General features: G+C 35.4%; 2 protein-coding genes across 2 annotated transcripts; one reads left to right on the top strand and one right to left on the bottom strand.

Annotated features, from left to right (window-relative positions):
- Window positions 1-1,731: 1,731 nt before the first annotated feature.
- LOC112790544 (serine/threonine-protein phosphatase 7 long form homolog) lies at window positions 1,732-3,442 on the bottom strand. The gene is made up of 3 exons (XM_025832991.3): window positions 2,725-3,442; window positions 2,560-2,650; window positions 1,732-2,438 (listed from the first exon to the last, which is right to left on the bottom strand). The coding sequence occupies exons 1-3, from the start codon at window positions 3,432-3,434 to the stop codon at window positions 1,740-1,742; spliced, it is 1,500 nt and encodes a 499-aa protein (XP_025688776.2). The 5' UTR covers window positions 3,435-3,442; the 3' UTR covers window positions 1,732-1,739.
- Window positions 3,443-5,342: 1,900 nt separating this feature from the next.
- On the top strand, window positions 5,343-8,375 carry LOC112790545 (protein TIFY 10A). Its single transcript, XM_025832992.3, has 5 exons — window positions 5,343-5,961; window positions 6,402-6,579; window positions 7,047-7,366; window positions 7,473-7,530; window positions 7,917-8,375. The coding sequence occupies exons 1-5, from the start codon at window positions 5,796-5,798 to the stop codon at window positions 8,020-8,022; spliced, it is 828 nt and encodes a 275-aa protein (XP_025688777.1). The 5' UTR covers window positions 5,343-5,795; the 3' UTR covers window positions 8,023-8,375.
- Window positions 8,376-17,473: the final 9,098 nt, after the last annotated feature.

Consider the following 17,473-nt stretch of genomic DNA (forward strand, 5'->3'; position numbering starts at 1 on the left):
CTATACAGATATCCCATACAGGTATTTGGTGGATTCGTCCAGTTTCAAAGCAGATATGTGACGGACGAAGCGAGCATGCAAGAGATGTTTTCAATGTATATTGAAAACCGGGCTCAGATCTCCTTCATCGAGTTGTATATTGAGTTTGAACAATCTGAGGCCGACCGAAATATTCTACGAGAAGATTATAATACTGACAGCGAAGAAGAGTTCGAAAGTAACTACCAGTTTGTTGGTCCAGATGGAGATGGAGGTGAAGATCAAGGTGAAGGAGCTACGGCGCCAGATGTAACAGAGGTGGCAAATGCACTCGCAAACGATGAGCCGTTTGAGGAGCCATCATTCATGCGAGTTTTGGATTTGGAAGCCATGCATGTTCCGGAGTTTCCGGGATATATGACTGCAGGTAGGTAAAATTTACATGAGTTTGTAAATATCATTCGCAGTTAACGGTTAAAATCCAGTGAACCGGACCGGTTAGGTTCCGGTTCATGTCGTGCGACGGTCGAACCGGCCTTTATGGTCTAATTTTTACATGACTTGCTGGTGTTTTTGTTTTAATTAGAGTGACATAATAAGGTGTTGTCAGATTTGTAATATATGTCTCTTTATTTGATTTTTCCTATGCTGGTTGTCAAATGCAGAGATTCCTATTGTCGCAGATGGTGAGTTTGCCGTTGGTATGGAGTTCGGTTCGAGGGAAGCTGTTATTAAGGCGATAAAAGAGTATACCATACGACGAAGTGTAGACTACCGGGTGTATGAGTCTGAGCCGTTGACATTTTATGCCAAGTGTACGCAGTACGGATCAGGGTGTGATTGGCTTATCAGGGTTAGCATGATCAGCAGGAAGTACTGTTGGGTTATAAGGAGGTATAATGGTAGTCACACATGTACCCGAGCCATGATTTCACAGGACCATTCGAAGCTGGATTCTCTCACAATTGCAGAAGCGATAAAGCCATTGGTTGAGGCGGACCCGTCCTTAAAGGTAAAGTCGGTTATAGCAGAAGTGCAATCGAAGTTTAAGTACACCATTAGTTATCGGAAAGCATGGCTGGCTAAGCAAAGGGCAGTAGAAAAAATATTTGGAGGTTGGGAAGCATCGTATGAAGCGTTGCCTATATGGTTTGAGGCCATGTGTCATAGGGAGCCGTCAGCTGTTGTCCATTTTGAGACTATGCCTGCTTATCAAGGGGATGAATTGGTGGGTGATATTCGAGTACTGCACCGAGTATTCTGGAGTTATTACCCCTGTATTAGGGCATTCAGACACTGTAAACCAGTTGTCCAGGTGGATGGGACTCACTTGTATGGAAAGTATAAGGGTTGTCTGCTAGTGGTAGTTTCACAAGATGGGAACAACAATATTGTCCCAATTGCGTTTGCTGTTGTGGAGGGAGAGACTTCTGATGCATGGCACTTTTTCCTAAGTAACCTTCGTCAACATGTTGTCACTCGGGATGGTATTGGTCTAATATCCGACCGACACGAATCCATCAATGCAGCTGTGGAGCGCAGTAATGGAGCTTGGTCACCTCCTAGAGCTTTTCATATGTTTTGCATCAGGCATATTGAGTCAAACTTTCTGCGGAAATTCAAGGCACCGTACCTCCAAAAATTGGTCGTCAACATTGGTAACCATTTACTAAATTTAGTTATGTTATTAATAGATTCCACCATCACGCGATTTCTTTCGACAGCTAATTTTTTTTTTGCATGACGTTTTTATTTTGCTTTTATGTTAAATTAGTAACTATTTTTAACTTATAATAATTTGGTAAGTAATTAATATGTATTATATTAAACTGTGACATACCCCAATGTTGTTGATGATGCGTAAATGATGGGTTGAAGTGTGACTGCGGTACATACTGGCCTGAGAACTGAGGTTGTTCTTGTGGAAGCGGATTCGTAGGTGGTACCTCAGGCGAATGTGGCTCCTGTTCATCATTGTCATCATCCATATCCTGACTACCCTCATCCATATCATGATTACCACCATCCAAATCCTGATTACCTTCATCATCCTCTTCACCCACAAGATTTGACAAACACAAGCGGTTCCCATATTCTCCTCGGTACCAATGCATATAAGTTTCCAACTGAGGCTGTGAAGGAATGGGAAGCTCGGAAAGAACGTGATGATACCTGTTGGTCCAATGCATCACCCACATGTAATGAGTAGGTGCCGTGGCCCAGTTAAAATTCTTAGGACCAGTGAGGACTTCTCCATGCGCCTTATCTAGATTCCGCACCTCCTCAGGCACTCCCTGAACGAGTCTGAATTGTCGCCTATACCTATCGGTAGCATGCCACTCAATACATTCAAATGATACCAAAGGCACTGTAGCGCTCCACACAACCGAGTGCATATAGATTTCAGCAGGAATTATGTTAGGATCCACGCGATCCACAGCATACGCAACCCAGACAAACTGAAAAAAAAATAAAGGAAATTCATGACTACGCCCGACATAACAGTCATCATCATCTTTGGTTCATAAGATTTACACAGGCCCTAAATAGGAAAGTAATACTACTTTAATAAATACTCACCTCGCCTTCCTGAAGTTCATCAAAGGCCTTCCTAAAGTCAGCTAGCTTCATATATCTATATCGTCGGTCACCCCGCTCCCAGTTCCGCCACCTTATACGATACATTTAATGTTGATAATTGAGTTATAAATATAAATAAAGTGGTACATTTAAAAATTATATTACCTGTTTGCTAGCGGGAAACTGCGGGGCTCCCTAGGAACCGGCGATAGATATGGGAGCCGCATCCAAGCCCAACCGAGAAGAAGTGTTAGTGGGCCATCTATGCCTTTACAGTCAACTCGAGATGCCCGGCATAATGCCCTATAGAGGTGTGCTAGGCATGCAGATCCCCAACTGTATTGTATAATACTACCAAATTCACGTAGCAATGGAAGAAACTTCCAGTGCACACCTGCTGCACCTGATTTATCCCCAAACAAGATCGTCCCGATAAGCAACATAATGTGGCATTTGACATACCTCTGTATACCAACTTCATCAGTCAAGGGTAAATTTTCTTTAAGGTCCCGAAGCCAACTCAATTTAATGCAACTGCCTCTACACTCCGACTTACGCGGTGCAACTCCGAATTGATGCAAACACTCAGCCTCCAACGCTTCGAAACTACTCAATGTCATCCCTGTAACTGGAAGTCCGTCCGTTGGAAGACCAAGTATTAGAGCAACGTCTTCAAGAGTGACGGCACATTCACCAATGGGAAGGTGAAACGTATGTGTGTCGGGGTGCCACCTCTCGATTAAAGCATTCACCAATGCCTTTTGACATTGGACTACCCCAATCTGTGATGCATGGTAAAAGCCAGTAAGTCGTAGCTGCTCCTCTACCCTATCATTGTACCGATCCGGAGGAACAGGATGCTCACATGTCAACATTCTTAACTTCTGCAAAGTTCATAACAAAGTATTACTCAACTTCTTAACACTTACTAGGTTACTACTAAAATAAAAATATTTTATACCACAACAACTATTGATAATAATGATAACTAATACATAAATACCTAATCAAATCTCTCCACAGTAACACATTTATCTTGAATAATATGTAATAATACCCACTAACCACCTACTACTGCATATACCATTAGTTAACTAAAGATATTTCACTGAATTATAAAAAACATTTATAACAATTACTTTATGCCTAAATTCTTTTTGGAACATCATTCATACTAATTAATTAATAGTTTCCCAAACTAAGACTAACTCACAACAACAAGAACATTTACCTTCATTCATTACAATATACCTACTTAATAATTTAAATAGAATTATAAAAATTAAATTAAACCTATTTTCAAAATTAAATTAAACCGTTGGGGCTCCAATTTTTTTTTTAATTTCCTTATATTTATATTTAAACATAAACATAACTATAAAAATTAAATTAAACCTATTCTCAATATTAGTTACAATTATAACCGTTGGGGGTCCAATTTTTTTAATTTCCTTATATTTATATTTAAACATAAACATAACTATAATAATAATACAAAACATTCAAAATTCACATTCTAAAATTTCCGTGCTCTCTATAAAAAACGTCCCAAACTTACTAAATAATAACAATAATTTCACTAACAATAATACTTATATTCTAAAAATTAATTCCAAAAATTCTATAAATCTTAAAAAATACATATAAATCCTAAAAAATAGTAATAATCATTCTATCCTATGGATATTTCTAATTTGCACTTCTAATAACAACAATCATAACAAATAAATATTTTACATTAATACTTTTAAATAAAAAAATTTAAAAACCTTAAAAAAAAACTTACATAATCAGAGTGACTGAGATAATGCATGATATGAAGCTCAGGTCGATCAACATCTCTAGTTTTATTTTTTTTGGGCATTCTTTCATGTATTGAAACATGCAGAAATGAGAGGAGGAAGATGAATAACAATGGGGGCTTCAGGTTTGAAAACGAAAGCTGGGAGAGTGATGTCTCGGAGGGTGAGAGAAGTTAATGCATGAGTGAGGGAGCTGTTATAAGGGCACCGAATTGGGGTGGCTCCTGCTACGCGACACGTGTCTTCGGTGGTGGCAATCGCACGGTCAGATTTGCTGGACGGAACTCGCACGGTGAGATTTGCTTAGTGGAACTCGCACGGTGCGAGTTGGGTGGTCACTGACACCACACTCTCGTCATTCCCCTCCCTCCCCCATAACGGCGTCTGTTAGAAGTTCCGGTACCATATTGAAATTAAAAAGCCAGTAATTGAATATAGAATATTGGTAAAAACTTTAGCTAATTTTTTCTTTTAATAATTGATAAAAATACGGTCTCAAATGAACAATTTTTTAAACGGTAGAAATGTTATTAAATTATTTAAATTTCAAAGAATTAATTAAAAATTAAATAAAACTATAAGATGAAATGGAATAATTAAACTTAAATTTTGGTGAGAGAAAAAAAATAAAAGGAGAAAATAATAAAGTGAAAAATCAAATACTAAAATAATCAAATTACGTATTTGTCATAAAAAATTTAGGATTTAATTTTAATTTAAATTTATTTATTTTTATTCTTTCTTCATTCTTCCATGTTGGAGGAAAAAAATAATCTTTTAACTAATTATTAAGTGAAAAAAATTGATTTATTAGTTGGATATTTTAGGTAATTAATTAGAGGAAACAAAAGTAAAAATGGGAAGGAAAGTAAGGCAGCCCCCTTACGGAATACGGATCAGTTGGCCGTTTCCGTTAATTTTAACTGACGCGGAAACAACACGTGGTGGAAAATAAAATTACGCAAACTAAGCCAAACAAATATAAAAATAAAAACAAAAATAAAAGATAATGATGATAATGGATTAAATTAAAGTAATGCGAGAGTCGGGTTGGAGAGACCAAATGAAACAGCATAATAATACAGTCGAGAACAGCAGCAAGAAAAGCAACCTCTAACTTTTTTTATTCATTTATTTTTTTATAAAAGAAAAAGAAAACACTCACATATTCCTCGTGCTTCAATTTCCCACCTCCAACACCAAATATATTTATTTTTTATTGGGCCAATGAAAATTGGTCATAATTGTTTTCTCATTTATATATCAAGTCCTTGGCGACGAAGATCATCAGTACTTTAAACACAAATAGCGGTTCCTTCTTTGTTAGAATCCTCTTCAATATCTCCAACCGTTGATTAGGGATTTGTTAACGCTGCTTCAACTTTCTATACGGCCAAATATATTTGGGTGCTTTTAAGGTTGAATACTGCTACTATGTCTAGTTCGTCGGAATACTCGGAATTTTCCGGCCAGAAGCCGGCGAGGTCACCGGAAAAATCGAGCTTCTCTCAGACTTGCAGTTTGTTGAGTCAATACATCAAAGAAAAGGGCAACTTTGGAGATCTTACCCTCGGTATCACATGCAACACCGAACCAAGTGGTATGGATAATTAAATTCTCCCAATTATTATTTTCGAAAATTTAAGATGCTCTTAAATTATGTCGTTTTGGGTTATATATATATTTTTTTGGCTAGTACTTTAAAGGAAAAAAAAAAAGAAATTGAAAGTTTTTTTTGTTACTAACTAATTCCTTTCTTAAGGGTTTGAAAGTTTCTTGTATGGGAAATTGATTTATTAATCTTTTTCAAACTCAAACTCACAGATCTAACACATGGCTTAATTAATTTTGCCCTTGATTTTGAAATAGGGAGAAAACAAATTTCATGAAAGGAAGCAATTCATTTCTTCTAATTTTATTTAGTTTTTGGGGATTTATGTATGCTACCTAAGTATCCAAAAAATTTCTCCTTAGTCCTTACAAAGTTAAGATTTTTTTTGAATTCGAAAAAGAATTTATCTGAATCTGGAAATTGTGCAGGGTCACCTGAAACATCGTGTCAGTCTGCAACAACTATGAACCTATTTCCTACCAAAGAAAACAACGTTGCACCAAAAAGCCTCACACTCACTGGCACAGCCATGGGTTTGCTCTCTCCACAAGGTGCTTATCGTGCCAATCTTCCCTCTGAAGAAATTCCAAACTTGATCAATTCCAGGTTTGTTTATTACTTCCCATTCCTTAACAATTTGATAATTGATATGGAAAAAAGCTTATTATGTGTAACATACCTATTCATAATTGTTATAGATTTAATCAATAATTGAATTTCACATATCTAAATCCCAATTTGGGAACTACTTTTATTGCAATTTAATTTAAGGGTTCTAGTGGAAAAATTGAATTGAAGAAATAAAAGGTTAAGTTACTAATTCCATAACCTAGTTACATGAATTCACCAATTATGTAGGGTACCGGGTACCAATTTACGCGTACCGCATGCATATGGCGTACTGTGTATTGCGTACCCACTCCTGTATTTCATGTGACTATGACTAATACATTCAATTATGTTAGAAACTTTCCTGTTCTCGAATCCTTAACGGGTGTCATTACCAAAAACCCTCCAATTGTATTAAAATTTTTGGTTAGGCTAATGTGTGATTATTTATTCATGACTTGCAGTGCAGTTAAGTCTGTGAGCAAGGGCCTGAAAACTGCACAATTGACAATCTTCTATAATGGTCAAGTTGTTGTGCTCGATGATTGTCCTGCTGAGAAGGCGAACGAGCTCATGGCTTTTGCCAAGAAAGGAGTCTCTCAAACCCAGAACAACTCTGTCTACACCTACACTCAGAGCCAGCCTTCATTTCCTCCTAATTTGGCCAGAACATCTGCTGCTGATTCGAGTGCTCAAGCCTTTCCTAACGTGAATATTGTTGCAAGTTCCGGTAGCAGTTCGATCCACGAGCACTCAAAACCTCAGTCCAGACCTGTTGTTTGTGGTAATTATTCTTTTGGATCTACTATTTGTAACTTGGCTGAAAAGAAAACCTTTTGTGTTGTTGTGGATCAAGTTTTTGCTGATCATAAATTTTCCTTTCGATGCAGATCTACCAATTGCAAGAAAAGCTTCGCTTCATCGGTTCCTGGAGAAGAGAAAGGATAGGTAGGCACTCTCAACCAAAAATAAAGAACAATTTTAAAGATTGGTGTTTTGCTTGGTCTCTCAATGTTTTGTATGTCTTAACCTTTTTTAGAGCTGTGATCCTCCAATCAAATTAATTGATAAAAGGCTTCTCACATGTTTGGTCTTCTTTGGTTCATGTTTCATTTGGTTTCCTCTAAAAAAGAAAATCTCCTTTTTATCCTTTGACTGAAACAAACAAACTTGATTACTTAGGTACTTCAAAAATGAAATGAAATTAGTTTCTTTGAATTGATTTTTCCCCTTGCACAAAGTGAAGCTGCAATTCACATATAATTAAAGCTTTGACCTTTTAATCAAGTTGATTTTACCCAATTGACTTAATTTTATGTTCTTTGATTTTGCAGAATTGCATCAAAGGGTCCATATCAAGCAGCAAATCCCATTGGGAGCGCTAACAAGCCAGCTGAATCCATGTCATGGCTTGAGTTGGGTGCTAAATCTCAAGAATGATTGCAACTATATATATAGTATTATAAACTTTGTGCCTTTTTTTGGGGGTTGTGTACCCATTGTTAAAAATCTTTTTTGGGCTATAGGGTTAGCCTTTCTGTCTGTCTGTCCATCTTAATTTTGGGCTCTGTTGCTGGGGCTTATATCATAGATCTAACTATACCTTAGTTTTGTTAGATGTGAAAATGGATCATCTTAATTTTTCTCCGTTGATGTTCTTAAGAAAAGGTTAAGATGATTCATTTCGTGTTACCTGTTCTAATTATTGTTAAGATTCTAAATTTCTTCTTATTACCTTAATCATTTTGGATTCAAATATATATATATACATATTGTAGTGCTGCTTTTATTCTTGTTTGAATTGTCTTCCATTCGCTCTATTTGCCTTGGCATAAGATGGCAAAAAAGATGGCAACGGACAGGGACATAATAATAATAAACACAAACAATAACATTAATAACAACAATAGGAGTTAGTTATATGGATTAAACGAGGTTATTGTGTCTTATTACGTGGAGGTCAAACACTGACCTGAACTTCTACTGTTAGTAGCAGCCAAAAATGCAACTTGAATCCTCAAAAAGATTTTCATTAATTAAGGTGAAAACATGCATCTAGATGAAGAGAAGCAAAGTTCAAGATTAACATGCGGAAAGTAACTAAGTTATGAAAGAAAGAAAAAAAAAATTTCTAGAACGTGTGCGCAATCCCTTGAGCAAGCGTCAGTGGGAATCTTTCTATGGTTACATTTTAGATAGCAACGATGATTAAAATTACATACAAACATTTGTGTGAGAGAATAAGAAAATTTATAAGAAAGAAATTAACATCAACTAAACTAGAGTAGTTAAATTAACCAACTATTTAACTACCAGTGCCAGGGTGTCATACCATCTAACTAACTTCTCAGAACTGACTTAACTAACTAGATTAACTATTTCACCTATCACAACTATCTTCTCCAAATTCTTCAGCAACAGGTCTTTGATTTATTCTAAGTTGAGGTCTCCCAATATAGAGAAAACACTTGGTCTTATTACGATCTATAACTCAATTAATTGGACATGGTGCTGAGTAAGAAAGGGAAAGCAAAACAGTTGAATGCCAAAGTATGAATAGTAGATAAATGAGAATGCGTTCAAATTTTGAAATAATGTATACTAAGTTACAAATTGAGAAGAATGGCACATACTCATTCCTTTCAAAACATGCTATAAGCTAATTGCACCTGACATGAATCGTGTCTAAACCCAACCTATTTATGCTTAAATCTCTTTTGATCCCTTTCGAGTAAATTACTTCAATTAAAGTACTCACAGGTTGCAATATTATCACAACATAAAAGAAATTCCATTTTGCAGATTAAACTCGTAGTGGTAATCGTAAGTAACAGAGATCATGCCTTAAGTGTCTCAATTGAGCAAACCACAGGTTTAATTAAGTGCCTACAAGAAAAACAAATCATGAAAATAAATAGACTCTCAGCATTTTTCCAAACTCATTAAACAAACAAACAAGTGACCGGAAATAGAAAGGGTCATGCTAGTATGACTGTAACACAGTAACTATGGTGATGATGATGTTTTAAAAAGTATGATTAAAATTAAAATAATTTTTTTATTGTTAAACGACGCTTTTTAAAAAGTGTTACTAAGAAAAAAGTGTTACCAAAATATAAAAAACTATAACTTTAATTTTAACAACACTTACATAACCATAGCTTAAACATACTAGAATCCATCTAATAAAAAAAAAAAGAGAAGGCAGTAAAGTAACAGTAACTGACTGCAGTGGAGGGAGTCGAAGAAGAAGATCCAAAGAAACTACAAAAAGGATTCATAATTTCAGAGAGCTATGGGTTTCACTTTGATCACAAAAAAAAAAAAGAAAAGGAAAGGTTTCTTCAGTTAACAAGTTACAATATCGGCTGAGGGTGCACCCTAAACAAATAATAAGAAGAAGGAGAAGCTGAAGGCTTCATTTTCCCTCTTTCTATTCCTTGATCTTCCCGTCCGTCACTTTTCTAGAGTTAGTTGTGCAGTGTAGTTTGAATTGTTTTGAGCTAAAACTCATCCAATCCAATTTACAACGGTTTGGATTAGATTAGATTTGAGGATTTTAAAGAACATAACATAAAATGAAACACAATGGCTAATGCAATCTCCAGCAACAAATTAGGTCAATATAAACTAATTAATAGCATCTCAATTATTCATCGAAACCCCTTTCTTTGCCATGAAGGAATTGCGTCCTTCTCAGTTCTCAGCCACCTTATAGACACTTGGGTAACAGTTCAGATTGAAGAAATCAGTTTCAGGGCAAGTCCAAGATGATGAATATTCATGGCCGCCTTGAGGTCTGAAGACAGGACTAGTTAAGTTCTGTTGTTGAAAAAGTAGCCAGATGCGCCAAATGCTAGCAGTGAAAATGTCCCTATAGCAAAAGCCAAGCTTAATCCAAAACAAAGAAATTAGTTAGGGCTTTCAAACTTTGAATATTCAGTTTCTCTTTGAAGTCAGTAAAAGTGTATGGAAAGGAGTTGAATCGTGATTTGAATTTTTTTCCAAAATCTAAAACAAGAATTTACAAGATTTTTAAGTTTTTAAATTTGTATAGCGGAAATGTGTTAGCATGTTCGATTAAAAAGTTATTGTTTTTCAAGTTCTTTCAAGGCAAAGTATTTGATGGAGCTCTCAACCAAAGTTCCATTAGATAGAGCTCCGTAAAGTATTTATAATGTGGTTTAACTTATTATGATATATTTACTCATGACTAACAAGACTCTTTGTATTTGTAAAACAACTTCAAACATTTTTTTGTGATTAGCTACAAAAAGAAAAAGAAACAAAACAAGGAAAAGTGCAAAAAATAAAAACAAGACATCAAACAGAGAGAGCATTTGTACAAAATTAGATATTAACAGCTTATAATTTGTGGAAGTATTGACATTTGCTTAATTGCTCTGAAACATGATCATTAATAAGCTTCAATACTTGGAATTCATGTAATTTGTTTATGCTACTCGTTATTAACAGTCCATATATTTTGCATAACTCATGACATTTTCTTATGATTTTGGTGGGATTTAATATTTAATATTCTATAGTTGGTGGAAGCTTTGTCATTTGTCTATGCTATTTCATATTGACAGTGAATATTGAATATTTTGTGGAAGCAATTATACCTACTAATACGGAACCAGATCATTAAGGAATATGTATTTAGATGTGAGGATTATTTTACAAATATAAATAACCTTGTTATAAGCAAATACACCATAGTGAGTTGGGGCCATGCTGTAAATAATTTAGGCAGCTCCATCAAATACTTTGCCTAATAGTTAAAAATACTTTCTGAGATAGAACCAGATATATATTTGCAAACTTCTACATGAAATAAAGTTATAAAATTTAAATGTAGAGAGATAAGTGTTCAGAATGTGTACACAAGAGATATATGTTGGTTGGGTCTAGTATACAAAAGATATTCTTTTCTCAAAATTTTTCAGACAATTCATATTGGACCGCTATTCTAATACAAGAATCTTAGATATTCTCTTAACCTTCTCATGTAAGACTCAAATTGGATAGTCTACCAATTTAAGAATGTTAAATATTATTTTTTCAAGTATTTTTAAGTTTACAAAATTACTCAAATTGTCTCTTCACCAATCTGAAACTCATAGATATTATTTTTTCAAGCTTTCTTAGTTATTAAAGAATTATTCAGATTAGTTATTTTATCAATTTAGGAATTTTAGATATTCTATTATCTTCCCAAAAAAAATTCATAATGGATATATGAACTTTAGATATTTTTTTATTCTCAAAATTAGATATGACTACTAGATCAGTTTACAGAAAAGATTTGCGAAGTTTAAAGATTCATAGTTTTTACTTAAGATTATTGAAAAATTTAAAAACTTAACACAATTTTTTTTAAATTTATCTTAATTTGGAAATAATTTAAAGATGTTATCTAATAAACATGAATTATTTTTAAATTTACAAGAGTTTAATATGAACTAAAATAGGAAATAACAAGAACTTAGATTACAACTTTAAAATTTCTTTTAAACAAAGAGTTATAGAAGAGAATAAAAGCAAAAAAGAAAACTTGGAGAGAGAAATGCTACGTTTTTTTGAAGATTTAGTTTATTAGACACATTCATTTTAAAACATGGGTAAAATTTGATATTTGACTTGATGTTCTAAGGAAAACGCTTTTGTACGTACTTCTAAGGCTTTCTCACTTATAGAACATGTGTATTGTTTTTGAGGTAATTTTATTAGTCAACTTGGATTTATGAGGTTCATTGACATTTGGATTCATGTTTTACATAATTTGCTTATATTATTTAAAAAAAGATATTCCTTAGCGTAATAATACACACTTGAAAAAACGTTAAATAGCAATTAATAAAATTATTGAATTATATTTAATTTGTTAATCATCAAAAATCAATCTAAAAAATTGTAAAGTGTAACATCCTACCACACAAAACTTTACGCTTAAGCCGTAAAATAGAGGTGATGTAGTATTACGACTTCTAAAGATATATATATATATATATATATATATATATATTGAAAAGAATGCAGTATACGAGGAGTCTTGAAAAATGGGTAAAGAAAAAATCCGAAATTAAAAATGTAACGCTCCGGAACAAGATTACTTACGTGTGCAAAAAATTGAAATTCATAAGTATAATTAAACAAAAGGTAGGAATAGAGGGTCAAGAGTACAAAATAATAAGCTCCTGACTCAGCCTGCGAAGCTAAGGCTGTTTGGAAAATATTTACATACATATATACATAACCCAAAACCCTAGGTCTCCATACACCTGTAAGAGGCACAAAAGTAAAACAAGTTATGCAGAGAGTTCTATACATATGAACATATATGAACTATACAAAATAAAGTCCCAGAATGCCCACTTCGCTGCAGAGCTCCAGATGCCCAACGAGATGTCTCCCGACCTGCATCTGAAAACAAAAAAATGTCTGTATAGAATGAGAACCAGGGGTTCTCAACATGGTAAAAGTGTCATGCACATAAGATATAAGGTCCTGGGAATGCCAAAGGCAATCCTAGAACGCCGACACTCTGATTTTAAAATTTAAAGGGCTAAAAACAGAAACCATAAACGGGTGGTCTTCTAAAATTTTCTAAACCTAACTAAAACTTAACTTGAACTCTAAAACTTTTCACATTTCTCCCGTATCTCCATCTCTGGTGAATTTGCACAGACAGACAAGCAAACAAAGGCAGACACAGGTAGAATACAAATAATACAAATAGCAAGTATAACAATTAGCATATTATAAACAATTGGGCATTCTCAATTAATACACAAGCAAGCAATGCAAACAATATGCACATGATGTATGCCTGTCCTATGGCTGTTGATATCAACTGTTGGTTACTTAGTCAGCCCGACATGTCCTGGTAGCTAACTATGGACAGAACACCAAACACGGAGCAAGTAGGATAACGGTGCAACCTTTGCATCTTACCCGCGTACTCGGAGCAGGGGACAACTTCACCCTGCCTCTTATCCAGGCAGTGTTACAGTTCTCGACCCGGAGCAAGTGGCGACAAAACACAGCCCTTGCGTCTTAACCGAAGCCTTGAACTTTCCCAGAGTAAGTGGATAATACCACTGCACCTCACCCGGCTTATTGACTCTTACCCGGAGCAAGTGGATAACACCACTGCATCTTACCCGGAGTCACATACAGAAAACACACTTTTATTATCATTACCACTCATTTATTTATCCATTCATTCTTAATTCATTCCTGGAGCAAGTGGATAACACCATTGCATCTTACTCGGCATTCTCGTCTCTTACTCGGAGCAAGTGGATAACACCATTGCGTCTTACTCGGAGGTATAATGCAATCACATTCAATCTCATCATCATTAAAATTCATTCAAATCAACCACCATCACACCTTAAGGTCATCATCATTTTCAACCCATCTTTCACTCAATTGAAATTCATTATTATCATCTTCATAATTATATAAGTTCAATTAACACTTCTCAAGCTTAAAATGATCCCTTTACAATCATTAGTTCATTACTCCACAACTTGCTTCACTCCCAAGTTACCTCCGATTCCTACTTTGAACTAGTTTTAAAGGAATGAAAATAGAGGTTTAGAAGTTCAAAATTTAGCTTTAAAACACAAAACCTTGATTTATTGAAACAGGGGTCATGCGTACGTGTGGGCGTGTAAATTTCCATGCTCGCGTACACAAGCACCTTGCTCGCATACGCGAGATGCCCAACCCGGAAAGGTTGGTCGCATCGCATGCAGGTGGTCGCGTCGCGTGCAGGTGGTCGCGTACGCAACCCTAAAAATCCATTGTTTGCATACACAAACACACTACTTGCATATGTAAGATAACAAAACCGAAGAGTTTGGTCGCGTCGCGTGCAGTGGTCACATACACAAGCTGTGCAGAACAACAAAAATGCTGAATGCTGCAGAATTTTTTGTTTTGCCCTCCGAACTTCCGACCCGCATAACTTTTTCGTTTTAAAATATTTTTTGTCCGTTCTTCGAACTATGTAAACCTCACAGAACCAATTTTCATATGAAATAGGTTTGAAATAATTTAGGGGTCCGGAAGCCGAGTTATGACTTACCGAAGTTTGGCCAAAAATTCGTTTTACACAAAAACTTCAAACTTCAATTTTCACCAAAACAAGATTTTCACCCAACAATTCCAAGGTTCTACACAACATTAAAACAATCCAAATTACCTTCTCCATATCCTCATTCTTTCCATAGAATACAACACATCATTTCAACCACTCTAATTCAACAATCCATATCCAAAATAACATTATACATCAATGAAACAACAATAATAATTCATATTCATAAATTCTCACTACAACATCATCACCCACAAGCAATAACCATCAATCCATTCTCATACTCATTCAACATCCTTCATAATTTTTACTAAGCATTAAGCACAATCATGCATTCCAATCTATCCATGGTCATCTAGCCTAAGTTTTCACAAGACATTATATATTAAATACGAGAAACCTAAACCATACCTTGGCCGATTTTCACGTATTATCCAAGGCAACCCACTTAGGTGAAAAGCAAGCTCTCAACACCAAAAACTCAGCTCTAGCACCAACCCAAGCTTCCACTTAAGCTTCCAACACATCCAATAGCTTCATATCACATATACATACACACCTAACACATTTCATAACATTTATATACCCAAAATTTAAGACCAAACATACTCAATTAAGGAAAAAGCTAGGGTTCTCAAGTTCTTACCTTACCCAAGCGTCAAATAAGCAAGAGTGAATATTTTTCTCAAGCTAATCAGGATCTAATACATCAAAGAAGCAAAATCTCAACATCACTCTAAGAATTTTCAAAATTTGGGGGAAGGAGAGGCTGAGAGTGAAAATGGAAGTTCCTTACCAAATTGTGTACTGGGCTTTGTAGAGCTCAACACCGGAGACGCGTGGTCATAAATGGTGCGGTGATCGGAGCTCAGAGCGGAAAGATATGGGTGATTGAAATCAAGGCAATGGTTTTGAGTTCTTCTTTCCTTCTCCAAAAATGTTTGCAGCGTGAATGAAGAGAAAGAGAAAAGGAAGCTGTATTCATTCAAGTGTTTTTGGGTTGAATTGGGCCTTGGGCCCATTTTGGGCTCGGTTCGGCCCAATTTTGGGCTAAATTTTTTAAAATTAGTGTCAAAATTCTTATTTTAATTAGCTCAATCCACTTTTACTAAAAAAATTTACATTTCTAATTTTCTTCATTAAAATTTAATTTATTGGTTAATTATTTGCTAATTTTATGGGATTTACATCCTACCCACCTAATTAAGAATTTTTTCCCTCAAAATTCATATTTAGTTACCTGAAAATAGGTGTGTGTAGTCATTCCACATATCCAATTAGAGCTCCCAAGTATGGTCTTTGATCTCAACCTAATTCCAAGCAACCTTTATTATCGTTACTACTCTTCCGCCTAGTTGCTTACACTGGTATTGTCAACCTCAACTGGAATTACTCGATACATCAAATCTCTTTTTCAATTAGATTAACTCAGATCGTAAAACGTGGTTTATCTCATACGCATACTGCCGGCGTGGTGGAATGTGGATCTGTCATGCAGGTTCAAAGGATACAACGGGAAAGCGACTGGATACCTCACTGGTCCCTAATCTGTCTTAATACTCCAAACGGTTTAATACATCTCGGTTTTAATTCCTTAGTTTTGATGGCTCACCGATTCTAATTTGTTGAAGTAACTCTTAAGAATGTGTAACTTATTTGTGGGCTTTGCACAGTTATAATCTTAACTCGAATTTGCTTAATCTTTTCTTCATTGCCTCTCAACTTGGGACTCAGAATACCTAATACTCTCGGGTTGTTATAGCACAAGGGTGATCAATGCACCATGCAACCTTACACATTTCTTTGATAAATTAGTCTCCTCTGATAGGCGAAAAGTAGGTGAACTCGTCATTCGATTCATGATTACCTAATGGCATTACATCCTTTGATCATTACTCAGAGTCTTTCTAGCGAGGCGTCGTCACGCTGTCATGAGTCACATCCGCTCACATCCTAAGCCCGTGAATAGTGCATGTATAGAATTTTCAATTAGTTCTTCAGATTCAAGTGTCACGAATATCAATACAGAGGTTACCCTTTCTCTTAAGGTTTGAAAACTTGTGGCACTCAGACATCTAAGCAGACAGTACATCCTAACGTGTCAACTTAATCACAAACAATGTGGTCAATAAGAATTAAAGTTCTACAACTCTTCTTGAGACTGCATCATTACGCACTCCTTCTTCTATGTCCTGGCATTTTGCTTTAAGGAACTAGCGTCTTGGTGGTTATATCTAGGAATAGAACGAGGTGCTAACTAAGCTCGGGTTGATGTTTTGAAAGGATACTAAGCTCAAAGGCGATCAAACTATTCAAACAGTGTTTGCCAATAGATAAAAAGAGGTCGGGTATAGTGATTAGACTAAGTCCTAGAAAATAGAGAGGTGCACAAGAAAAATAATTAAGGTGCATACCAAAAAGAAATTTCAAAATCAAACCCTGATAGGAAAAGAACAAAGAGCATCAAATTAAATATATGTCAGTTGATACTCAAGAAGTGCAAGTTCGCGAAAGAGAGTAACTCCACCCGTATTAGGTCCCTAAATTTCAATGATTTGCACGATTATGCCAAGATAGGTTCAGGCTCATACCGGAAGAAACGAGATTCATGTCAATAAGGAATAAAATTACAGAGATGATCAACTCATTCATCAAGATGAAATTCAAAGTGAAAATCCCAATATGAGTCACGAAAAAAAAGCTAGGTCGAGTCGCAGGGGTTCGTCGATGCTTTCCCATTCATATAAATCCTCCTATTGTTATCTTATTTTCCTCTAGACC

The sequence above is a fragment of the Arachis hypogaea genome, chromosome 3, assembly GCF_003086295.3.
Source record: "Arachis hypogaea cultivar Tifrunner chromosome 3, arahy.Tifrunner.gnm2.J5K5, whole genome shotgun sequence".
NCBI classification, from domain to species: domain Eukaryota; kingdom Viridiplantae; phylum Streptophyta; class Magnoliopsida; order Fabales; family Fabaceae; genus Arachis; species Arachis hypogaea.

Excerpts from the sequence above, each read along its gene's own strand:
- LOC112790544 (XM_025832991.3), bottom strand. The coding sequence starts at position 3,434 with ATGTTGACATGTGAGCATCCTGTTCCTCCGGATCGGTACAATGATAGG. Across the intron at positions 2,651-2,724 it reads AGTTTCCCGCTAGCAAACAG|GTGGCGGAACTGGGAGCGGG; the intron begins GTAATATAATTT and ends GTATCGTATAAG. Across the intron at positions 2,439-2,559 it reads ATGAACTTCAGGAAGGCGAG|TTTGTCTGGGTTGCGTATGC; the intron begins GTGAGTATTTAT and ends TTTTTTTTTCAG.
- LOC112790545 (XM_025832992.3), top strand. The coding sequence starts at position 5,796 with ATGTCTAGTTCGTCGGAATACTCGGAATTTTCCGGCCAGAAGCCGGCG. Across the intron at positions 6,580-7,046 it reads CCAAACTTGATCAATTCCAG|TGCAGTTAAGTCTGTGAGCA; the intron begins GTTTGTTTATTA and ends CATGACTTGCAG. Across the intron at positions 7,367-7,472 it reads GTCCAGACCTGTTGTTTGTG|ATCTACCAATTGCAAGAAAA; the intron begins GTAATTATTCTT and ends CTTTCGATGCAG.